At 36.3% G+C, this 12,542-nt stretch overlaps 1 protein-coding gene across 8 annotated transcripts in view; it reads right to left on the bottom strand.

Moving 5' to 3' along the window:
* Positions 1-2,106: 2,106 nt before the first annotated feature.
* NEBL (nebulette) overlaps positions 2,107-12,542 on the bottom strand; it is a 342,489-nt gene continuing 332,053 nt past the window's right edge. For 4 of the 8 annotated variants that reach the window (XM_058532530.1, XM_058532527.1, XM_058532528.1 and 1 more), the window contains 2 exons: positions 9,422-9,528; positions 2,110-7,559 (listed from right to left, as the gene is read on the bottom strand). In XM_058532530.1, coding sequence (XP_058388513.1) covers positions 7,383-7,559; positions 9,422-9,528 — 284 coding nt within the window. In that variant the 3' untranslated portion in view covers positions 2,110-7,382. Of the gene's footprint in view, positions 7,560-9,421; positions 9,529-12,542 lie in introns of all 8 variants that reach the window. The other 4 variants (XM_058532533.1, XM_058532531.1, XM_058532534.1 and 1 more) reach the window with 4 other exon arrangements.

Consider the following 12,542-nt stretch of genomic DNA (forward strand, 5'->3'; position numbering starts at 1 on the left):
ACCTTGGAACATTTGAACTGTAATAATGTAATGAGCATTTCGATCACATTTGCTACTTAGTGTTTTGTTTGGAGGACCTCTTGCAAATCTTTCCATCATCCATGAAATTTGTTCCTTGTCAGGATAATGGGAGGTGGTTTCACAGTGGCAGAAGGACAGAGCCTGGCACACCTGGGACAAAGTGTGGCCACTCTCTCAGCAGCAGGGGCTGGGGCTCCCTAATCCCGGGGACCACTATTAACAAGAATCCATTTCTTCCTGTCTCTCAATGGCTCATGCCACTACTGACCATCTATTCCAACCATGTACTTAACGTTTTATTTCAGGCTACTCTCTTTTCCCCATCTCATGGCTTTTTTATTCATCCTTTCTGCTTACTCACAGCTTACACTTACTCCTGACTTCCTTCTTGCTCTACAGCTTTCAGCTTTCAATAATACAATCAGTTAACCAACTTGCTCTATACTGTGAATTCAGGCTCTTCACGGAGATTGGACAGCTTCAATCACCATCCTTCCTGTTGGGCAAAGTTCTTGAGCGGCCCCCGTCAAGGGCCGGGGCAGCCTATAGATCGGTCACCTTGATCCAGTCAGCTGTGACCACAGTGGTGAGACCCTGTGAGATAACACAAGTTAATTCGGGCCCCATGGCCTTGGATAGCAACCTTCTGGAAAAAGGCAGTAGGTATGGCTATCCTGGGTCAAGAACCAGAAACTAATTCGTTTAAAGAACAATCAAAGAACTAAATTTGGGATGCAGAAAAGTTCCTTATTTTCTCAAGTGGAATAACAGGAGTTCAGACTTTGTTCACTTCTCTATTTCAGTCTACTACTCCCTTTCATGTTTGCTACTCAAAAAAAAATTTTTAAAAAGTGAATGGGGCAAAGATCAAAATGCCGTGGTATAAACACAAAACTAGTAACTGGGTCCTTTGTTCTAACACTGACTTTTCACCCTTTAAATCCATTTTCTCATTCTATTTTTTATCAGAACTCTGCTGCTCCCAAATATAAATATAACAGACAAAGGCCTGAGAATTTTGCTTAGAACTGCAGAAAGCAGTTGAAGTTCACTCTTGGACCATATCCAGTTTTCTGCCATCACAAAACTCTTATTCAATCCCTCTGTGTAGGAGAAAGAAAAGAACAAAACTTTCCTTTTATCTACTTTTTAATTTATTATGTCTGAGTATTTTTGTAAAAAGTTATTTTGGTAGACTTCAGGAGGTCATATATGTCTCAGTTACCTATAAAAACTAACTTCACAAATTTTTAAGTTAAAATTATAAGCATAGTATTTTCTAAACCTAAATTATTTTAGTTCAGAAAAAAAATCTTGCCAAATTATTTATTTCTCTGTGGCTTGGGTTCCAAAGAGTAAATTTATTATCACAGAGGGAAAATATCTTGGAGGGAGAAAAAGATAGTAAATTCTTCAAACAAATAAATGAGCTGTTTTGTAATTGGAAATATCATCAGTATGTTTGATGATTAATATCATACTAATACTCATTTCATACTTTTGGAATATGAAAAACAGAAAATTCAAGATAAGGAAGAAGTGTTTATTCTATGAGCAAGAATACTAAATGTGTCATCTGCAAAGATGATTAGTTTACAATTAGGAGAGCTTATGCGCCATCAAACAGGAACCTTTACAAAATAATACAATAAGGCCAAGATCCTAGTCTCAATAGATTTATATAAGGGTAAAAATAGGGACTAAGTCACTTTTTCCTACTAGGAAAATTATGAAAAAAGCAATTATGTTGTATGATAAATGAGCCATTCTTAGCGTGTACTCAATTTGTGCATTTTCTATTCTTTGCTCCAAGCTGTTTCTTTCATCTTACGAATACAAGAAAATTAAAATTGTACTATTGAGGACAGATGAGGAATTTAATCTTGAAAGAAGTGAACTACAATGATGTATTATCGTAGTACTTTGATATAAAATCAGAAAGATACTGAGCTTGAAAAGGCATAATATTGTTAGCACTTAAAACTAACTGGGGAGGTTACTGGGGAGGAAGACACATTTTGATTGACTCACCAATGTAAGTGCATGGAAGCCAGCACACACCTTCAAAGCTATTTGATGTAAGTTGTCACGATAAATCTAATACCCGGGATATTATCAATGACCCACGCTCCAAGAAACCAAGGTGAGAACCAAGAAGAGAACCATTTTGTTATATCCTGCATTTATTTAAGCAAACCGAATGTGTAGAGATAGGAAATTAAAGCATTATAATGTTTTACAAATACAGAAAGAAGACACGGAATAATAATACCCTGAAGAGAGTGCATCTGAGAACGCAGTTCTATCATAGGAGAACACTTGCAGTGACCACATTGAAGCCATGGCCGGCGTATCCATCTGTCATTCTTGTCCTGACATCGTTCAAGTAGTTTTAATAGATAAATCAGCGATTTTCTCTTAAACGAATAATAATATTAATGATTACGGTAGGCTTGAAGGGTTTGTGAGTGACTATACTATACATACATGATGCTAGGCTTAATGTGTTATTTCAATGCCGCTGTACATTATGCAGGGGGAAATAATGTCTTATTACACAATTACTGTGACATCCACTAAAATGTGAACTAGTTTGCATAGGTTAGTCCTTTGGGCAGCACGATGTTGCTCTAGTCCACCAAGGCTTAAAGATTCACAGTGTAGAGGAAAAAAACATGAATTAAAGCATTTCTACTAAAATATATTTTAATAGCTGGTGTTAACAATTTGCATAACAAAAGCCAAATTATACTAATAACATTGTATCATTCTGTAAGCCCTTTCATTTCAAAAACACTCAGTGTTTTCTTCAAAACTGTATGCTCTCAAAGTGAGTACAATCTTGCAAATTAATCATCAATCACAATTCTATAAATTTTGAAGCAAACAGAAGCCAAACTGCACAATGATTCAATTTTGCGTTTTTATCACAGGTCAAAGACCAACAGTTCCATACCATGCCTGTAACATCCTTGGTGCTGCTTCTAAAAGCTCAGCCATTCACTGTGTGGATACTGAAGAATGGGACTACGATACAGTTTTCTCTTTTCCTTTGAAGCAAATCATTCTTAATGGCAACTGGATTACAAAGACGTATACACTATGCAAACTGGATACCATATATCAAACACAAAAAGCATATGGAATTCCCATGAAGTGATATGGACAATTGCGGAGGAAATTTACCCTGGGGATCCCTTCCAGGCTTGTGGATTCCAGTAGTCTAAGCATCATGGAACAATGGCCACAGAAGAATGTCTTGATTTTTTTGATCATCAATAGTTAACAGTTAGTTGCCTGGAAAGGCCCTTAATGGGCATGGATTATTTCAGAAAGAGACTTTCATTTTAGCATTCTTAGTTTACATAGCTTCTTACTTAACTAAACCTTTCTCAGCTCCATGTCACACTACCCAAAACAACCACACTCTAGCCACTTCTAGATTATCAGAAGCAAATAGCTAAGGTATCATGAATTTATGAAGTGAAATTCATCTTGTGTAATGAATTCAGCCTCATAAGATAATTCTTCTATTTTCCAATTGGTATTTTGAATCTCAAACCTAAAGTTAATGTTTATGCATCTGACCTCTATATAAATCCACCAAGAACCTTTCAGAAATAGATAGAAGAAGTCAGGTATTTTCTAAAGTTCTAAACCTTTAGAGGTAAAATACAAGCAGCTATCACCTTTCATATCTGTCAGGAGCATCTCACTTCCCCACCACAAAAATACCAATCATGTATAATAAAATATTACTATAGAATAGGCAGAAGCTTGCTCGCTTGGTTTTCCTTCCAAGACCATAATGGATAAACAGGGTAATCAAAAAGGCACCTATTTTTTTATATATCTATGTTATAATTTTGGTATAAACTATTTCCACTTTATATAGGGATGTGTTATTATATAGGGATGTGTTATTAAAGGATCACACACATTATCTTTTCATTTAAAACATTCCACTGGAGATGGATGAACCTGAAAAAGAGATGGGCCTCTTGAACTTCCACTATCTGTTTTAGAAAAGTCTGCTCCCCAGCTCCCAGAGGGTCATCCAACTCAACATGGAGAGGATAAAGGAAGAAAGACTGTGGTAAAATTGGCAGAACGGCATCTTCATCATCTTCAAGCAATGAACCTAGTGGCCAGAGAGAGGCTGGTCTAATCTCATGCATATTCATACAAGGTGCTTGTGGAAATTGTGCTTGCAAATTCCTGTGCAGTCTCTGCAGGTGGGGGGAGGCCTGAGAAGGCGAGGGTCTGCATGGACACCTGACAACCAGAGACATATTTCAAACTGGGCTACACCTCGGATGAGTAAACAATAACAAGAAGACAGGAAGAATTCGTTTTGCCACAGGTTAGAAATAGAAAGCTTTTCCAGAGAACAAGAATTAGTAAAAAACGTTTCCTACAAAAACTGACAACAAAAGCAATATATTCTGTTGCTATGCTTTTCTCAAGAGAGATGTGATCCACATCCAGTTTTGTTTTTGGAACCTTTTAAAAGCATAGCAAACTGCTCTTTGTGCTTTTATCAGGCTTGAGAACACATTGAATTTAGAAAGTCAGGTGCATGCTCTCTGTGCTTGGCCAGTCTTCTTTAACTTGATTTTTAAAAGACTTGTTTTTAAACCCTTCTTCAGCTGTCGCGTGAGATGCATCTCAGCGTTACTCATGAGATGCCTGTTACCAAATTGAAGGAGGAAAAGTTGTGGGGAAAGGGGAAAAGTTGTTCAAGAATGTAGTTTTGAAAAACGATGCTGTAAAAACAGCACTGTGGTATCTTACATATCTGTTTCCTACATTTCTGCTGAGATGCTTAATATCCTGACAGGCTTTAGTAACAACGACAACACTATCAAGTTATAGCGTCAGGATATCTTGTTCTCCCTCAGTCTTGATTGTAAAACAACTGCCCTCTAGTTAAATGCTGATCGGATCTTAATTCGTAAAGGCTGGAAGCAGAAACATCTTGCTATGCAAACATTCTGTGAAGCTTAAAAGTTTAAGAGAATTATTCCCCAAATAAGTATTGACTTTTACATTCAATGAATCTGATTTTGAAATCAGTGGATGAAAAACACAATGCAAAATCAAGGTGCTACTTTACGGTAACTTTCCTGATTATAATCATTTCAAGTCAATTTCCTTTGAGCTTCCTATAAATGTGCTATTTATCAAAAATTGTACCTGTCCTACATTTTGTCTGCAAATTGAATCAACAACTACTCTTTTATAATCACAAAAAGTGGTCTGTCTGGGTGAAACATAAATATTTACTTAACAATATAATAAAATTGAGCAAGCTTATTGCCCTCAGTTTTAATGCACAAAAATTTTTGCAAGAATATTGCAAGTTCAGCTTCTTGTCTTTGTAGGTTTGTGTACAAGACATCAAAACAGATATGGGGTTTAATCAATTTAATAACAACTGGTCATTTCAACGATAGAAAATCAGTCAAGCTAGTTATTATGAGTCATCTGTAAAACCCCATCAAAAAAATCTCTAGTTATTTGCCTGAATTTTTCTTTTTATTTTATGTCAGTGTCATGTAGATGCAGCTTGAGTGTAATTTTAAAGCCTATTTACTCTTTTAGCCAGATAAGATGAAACTACAGATTTTCAAAAGTCTGTGCTAACTTTTCAAAGGTGTCAATGAATTCACATTTGCATTCGGACTAAGAAACATTTCAATGAAAGATATTTGATAGGATATGTTGTTAATTTCTTTGAATATATCATATCAAGTAGATATTCCTAGGACCCACACATTTTATTACATTGTTGTAACTTTGCTTTCTCTGTTTCATCACAACTATGGAGTCAGACCCTACATGAATGCTACCCTGTTGCAGGTCCCAGTAAATGGCACAATCAGAAAAACACAGAGTTGCTGATGGACGTTAATCTCTCAGGTGATCTTGACTGTGGACTCTAGGTGAAATTATGACCCGCCAGCAAAGGCCGCAGTCATGGCTGTGAATCCAGCAAGACACTGCAAGGTCACTCATTGAAAAATCAAAATGTGACAACAATCTCTTTTTTAGTGAACAACCTGTACCTAAACTCTCTGATGACATTCCTATCTCACCCCCTGAATGTGATTTAGAAAATAAAAATCGGAAAGTGGAAAGGAAATCTCTTCATTAACCAGTTTCAGTGGCTAAATTTCCATTCCAGAATTTGAAAACTATTTTTCAAAAGAAGAAACCAGATCATCTCTCTCTTTGTGGAGCTGGTAACTTCTTGTCTGCTGGTTTTTTCCAGCACACTTCATATTCCACGTTGTCACTGGCTCCTGTGAATTTTTCTTAACTTTTAAATCAACAGCGGCATTAAGTTAATGAAAGCTGTTCAATAAACACCTAAATCACTTATTGACTAGAGTATACGTCTATTTCCTAAGGTGTAAATCCTTCAGAACTAGAGTGCAATGCAGCAAGAGAATCTCAAGCAACTGTTCAAAATATGTTTTTCTGATGAGCTGGCAACTAGAGGAAAGGGCTTTAAATATCAGCCACACTTTTTGCTTTAATTACAGGAATGGGCAGTGCAGCTGCCTACACTACAGAAGCTTGAACCTACATGACATGCAACAGGGTAAAGGTTATTGGGAAATACTATAGATGACCTTAAGATTTGCCCTTTGCAGAGTAGCTATGAAGTTATTTGGTCCTGACATTCTGTGCAGCCAAGCACATACTTGGGTCCACAGAATGCAAATGGAGAGTAGGGTATGCCTTGGTACAAATGAGAAATAAATAGACCCAAGTCGGCCGAGGGAACGAGGAAATTTCTTTGTTCGGTAGAAGTTTCTAGGTCCCTAAGGCCAGTCAATATAATTTTAACCACACTGTCATTCTGCCACTGCTTACATCTATTGTATTAGGCAATTTTCACTTGAATTGGAAATTGCCTGATGACTCAGAAGCTAAATGGTTTTGAATTATTGGCTGTGTTACTGAATTAAGAGAATTGGCTTCTGGTGATTCCAAAGTGACAGCTAAGAAGTTTCATATACTTGTTACATTTAAGGGACAATCAACACCTCTAGCAAAGTCTACAAAAATACATTTCCCAGAAGGGTTCAGTAGCCAATCAAAGGAAACCATTCGCACAATTAGCAGCACCAGGTCTCCAGACCTAATTATTTTGTTTACAGGAATTACTGAAAATGCTGCTGTTTTCAGCCCAGAAGTCATTCCTTCTTCCTGGTACCTGTGTGTCTAATTGTCAAAGGAAGGATAGATTATTGTAAAATAACTGCCAAGTTGTCTTAAAAGTATCTCCTATCTTTTAAAAAGATTAGGTTTAGTACACATTAGAAGAAAGCTCGAAGGGCAAGGAGAAATAATTAATTAACAAACTCAATGTAATTCGCGGGGAGCATCCCGGTTTTCCCAGTTCTCTGCACGGTGCCGTACATCCAGCCGTCGTCGATGGGCTGCACGTTGACAATGTAGTCGCCATCCCGAAAGGAGACTTCGTCTTCATCCTGGGCACTGTAATCATACATGGCTCGGTAGGTCCTCTGAGAAAGGAAAGAAGGGATTACATGATGAATACTGAAATAGTCACAGCCACAAATGCCCATCAACAAACATACGCATAAAGTGACTATCAGGAATGTTTCCAAGATCTGCAAACCAGAGCCTAGTGTCCTAATTGAGTTCATCTCGAGTTTACTAGTCTAGCAAAAAGTGCAATATTTGGGGGCCAGAATGGGGATAGAGAAAGCCACCAAATACAATAGCTAGCCTGTCAAAAAGTAAGCTTGAAGTAGTTAAGTCAACTCTCCCCAGCTTCAGATAACGCCAGAGACCTTAGGTTACACAGATTCTCCCCTATTCCTCACTCTTTAGTGAACAAGACCTGCCACAGTAGCAGACAGGTCCAAGTCACCACCAAGTCACTGCCACTGGTCCCCTGGCAGAGGCAATGAACTTTTCTTAAACAGGTACTAAGAATTTCTGTTTCCTCTTAAAAATATATAAAACAAATAAAAGAAAAAATCCATAGTATACTGATTTTATAGGTTTTTGTATCACAGCGGTAGAAATTTAGCATATCAATGTTCTGAATATTGAGGTACATATAACTAAATCTTTGTCATAATGAGGAAATTGTTTGCTACCTGACTTCAAACTATAGTACAAAGTTACAGTAATTGAAACAGTATGGTATTGGCATAAAAATAGACAAATTAATGGAACAGAATAGAGGGAGCAGAAATAAACCCACACACACGCAGTCAATTAATTTACGACAATGGAGACAAGAATATAACATACAATGGGGAAAGGACAGTCTCTTCAATAAATGGTGCTGGGAAAACTGGACAGCCACATGCAAAAGAATGAAATTGGACCACTATATTACACTATACACAAAAATTAACTCAAAATGGATTAAAGGCTTGAACGTTAAGACCGGAAATCATAAAACTCCTAGAGGAAAACATAGGCAGTTAACTCCTTGACATTGGTCTTGGCGATGATTTTTTGGATTTGACACCAAAAGCAAAGGCAACAAAAGCAAAAACAAACAAGGGAACTCAATCAAATGCTCAATCAAAAAGCTTCTGTACAGCAAAGGTAATCATCAACAAAACGAAAAGGCAACCTACCGAAGGGGGAGAAAACATTTGCAAATCATATATTTGATAAGGGGTTAATATCCAAAATATAAATTGAGTTTTATTATATTTATTTTCATTTAAGGCCAAGAGTTTCGCTAATATTAACATCAGAAAATCTCAAAATCAAGTGAATTCATAAACTGAGGAAGCTGGCTGAAAGACAAAGAACTTTGGAGTAATTAAATATAACTTCCAAACTGCTTAGAACGGCCACCTGTTTCTAAGTGCTCAGTCAAAGGCCAAGGGACTGTGGCAGGAGCTTGGGGAAGCAACTTTGGCACAAGATGTCACATGTGACTAGATGACTTGGAACGCTGCTTCCAAACTTTACATTTAATGAATTAATTAGTACTCCAAGATTTCCAACAGGAGGATTCAAAGACATATGCTGCCCGTGTCATTTAGGTTTTAGTTGCCATTTTGATTAATGTCAAGATTAACCAGTTAATATGACCAAATATTTGTGTTTTTCAGACCTGAATGAGACCAAAATTGGCTAATACCAATCAGGAAGTAACAATTAGGATATCGAACTAGTAGACTCTTTGTATGTTTTATCGTTTACATGTTTTCACGTCACACCTTCCCTTCTCAACGGTTTACCTCTATACGTCTTTCACTTCCTTCGAAAAGGTTGTAAAAAGAGCAGCATATCATTTATTCTTTATATGAAAGTATACAACGTTCAATTCAACTCTATCCCACACGTATTGATATCTCGGAGATGAAATGGAACACTTCAAATTGACACTTACTAGATTTGGTGAATGCTGCATTGACCTCATGGACGACAGGCTGGCTGGGTGCATGTACCCATAGCCTTGGGAATGGCTTTGCTGGTAGGCGCCAGGCAGAACAGGGGCTGCGGATTGAACACACACACACACACACACAGATTCCTTAAAACAAGTCTCAAAATACCCCTCCCAAGCCCTCAAGTGACTTCATGCTCTGCTAGAATCTTCTGAAACAAAACGCCATTTTTAGTGTCACGTGAAATTTGGGTAGTGATATTATAAGCAACCTCTAGATTAGCATAAATTTCAGTAATTAAGGACATCTGTAGAGAATCAGTTTAACATGCAGTTAAAATATATTAGAAATATTGGTACTATTCTATTGCAGATGCTTTGTTAAAACAACACAAATACAAAATGAAAATTTTTCATAATCCTTTAATAAAATCATGTTTTTACTTGGCCATGTGATCCTCTAAGGCATTTTCTAAAATACAAATAAGAATTTAAAAGGATTTAATTGGATTGTCAAACCAATGATAGAGTATAAATGTTTTCACTGTATACTTCTCATATGACAGGATGCTCTCAATATTTCAAGACATACAGCTGAATGTAACCTTTACAAAGATGGTATACACAGCATATGTGTAGCAACATATGTTTGTCTGGCAGTTAATAATAAGCCTATACCCTTAAAAGAAAACTTTACTTAGAATATTTTAATTCTCCATTTTATTTTGGCTGTAAGTCAAGACTCAATAAGCTGAATATGTTACAAAAGCCTGAGAAACCCAACCACTTAAACAATTTCATAAATATTATCCTTCTACATCAAAAAAAAAAATAGTATCAAAGCAGTATCCACTCATTTTGTGCTATTCTCACCACTGATTATGACATTCAAAGGACATAGTTCCTGTTCTGAAGAATATTGAATTCTAGAGAAATCAGCACAGAAGCTAGATAAAAACCCCACAGTCAGTAGACATATGCTTGAGTGTGTGTTTCTCTGAAGCATGTTTAAGTATTTGTAACCAGAAGCATGAGCTATAAATGAGGGTCTTTTAGTAGCATACCCTTCATTATGTTTTGAATAATTATATGATACATTAGTAAAACTTGTATGATATATGTGCTATAAAAATAGCATAATAGGTTGCCATTTTTGCTCAATCAGGTTGAGCATATAAAGTAATTATCATGGGGTGATTTATCCAGGAAAGATTTTTATAATAAAAAAATAAAGCAGATGTAATTCTTGGGTATTATGAATAATTAAGTGGCACATTCACTCTAATGATATATGAGAACATCAAACGTTAAAGAAGTTTAATCATCAGAAAATTATTAAATCATTAACGCGTTCTCCAGATGACAATGATATTAGGTTGAATGGGTTTTTTTTAATAGTTTTTGAATTAATTCATATTACAATGTTGTTACAAGTTGTGTTTATTTTTTGTCTAGACATGGATGGCACTGAAGAGAAACTGAGAAGATCTTTACTTGGATTGAAGTACACTACAAAGTTATTAAAACATTAAACACCCAACACTTCAGAAAATAGCACTTTTTAAAATAATTAACTCAATTTAAATATTTAGTGTCAAGAGGTGGCAAGGATATCGTCAAAATTTACTCATGAAGGAAAAAAAATGAAATCCCCATAAATATCTAGGCCCACTTAATTAGCTGAGTAAAAGAGCCTTTTCCATGTGTTGGAAGCCGGAATCATTGACCATTCATTTATTCCCTTCCTTGACTCTCAGTAAATATTTATTAAGTGAGTTCATGTGTGCACAGGGCTTACTACATTGCCTGTCACTTAGTAAGGCTCCATAAATGTGAATAATTATCAGTGTCCACTATGTTCAAGGCATGCCAGGCATACAAGGAGTGACAACAACAATTGCCCCCTTAGAGCAGTGATGGTCCTGGATATCTGCCTTTGTCCAACTGAAAAAATGGCTCTGGATACCTAGGGCCTTTCCAGTTAAATATATTAGTCAATGACTCTGTAGGGGAGGAAGAACTATTCCTTTACCCTTCTAGTTCCTTCAGGCTGGTCTAAGAATTAAATTGACATGAGACAGAATAACAGAAGAAAATCAAAGTTAAATAACATGTATACATGGGAGAAACCCAGGATGTCTGAGTAACTCACCAAAATGGTGGAAGCCACCACCTTAAATGCCATCTTCAGCTAAGGATAAAGGAGGATGTTGGGGGTAGTGGTCTGAGACTTCAAAGAGGAGAAAGACTATTTACATGGAGAAGCAAATGTTTGATAAACAAATGTTGACCATGCCTTGCAAAGACAATGAGGGATGGAGAGGACTTTGACTGAAAGGCTCTTGTTAGGTTCCTCCCTGTCTACCACACCTAGTCTATATCATACTATAGTTATTTATGGTATTAGCTCCTTCCTGGGACAGGCCTTCTGTCTTCTATTCTTTTAGGCAGTTAGGGGTAAGGTCAAAGTTTCTTTCAGAGCCTTTTGTTCTTAAAAATAATCAAGCCAAAGAGATACACTTTGAGGTGACAAATTCTGATCCCCTACAACTCCAACTGCAAACCCCAGATTGGCTCTCCTAAGCTAGTTTTTATCCATTTAAACAAGTCATTTCTTCATTAATTATTATTTTAATCTATTTGTAAATACTAAAGATTAAGTAAATAACCCTACAAACTTAAAAGAAAAAATTAAACTTTTAATCCTTTGTTATACTATTTTACTATGACCTTTAAATTTTGATGTACAGAGTTAAGCACAACCATCTTAAAATATTTGGGGAAAAAACTAACAGGAAAGAACAACAATGAAAAAAATTTTAAATATGCTATCTCATAAGCCGTATTACGTTTATGTTTACGTGGTTTGTACATCATAATGCCAGTTTAGTGCCCAACAGTACTGACAATTCAAGAATGTTGTTTAACAGTGTTCTTGAACTTTGGCTTTTAAAAATCAAGTATATTTATGCCTACTCAAACGCTCAAATCTGACCTTCAAAGGGAACCTGTAGCTATTGTCAAATACAGCAGGAAAAGAAAGTAATGTATTTGTCCTAAATATGCGTGGGTTTGAGAGAGCAGGAGAGAGAGTTTAGAATGAGAAACCTTGGAGTAAATATAA

This window comes from Diceros bicornis, chromosome 36 (assembly GCF_020826845.1).
Source record: "Diceros bicornis minor isolate mBicDic1 chromosome 36, mDicBic1.mat.cur, whole genome shotgun sequence".
NCBI classification, from domain to species: Eukaryota; Metazoa; Chordata; class Mammalia; order Perissodactyla; family Rhinocerotidae; genus Diceros; species Diceros bicornis.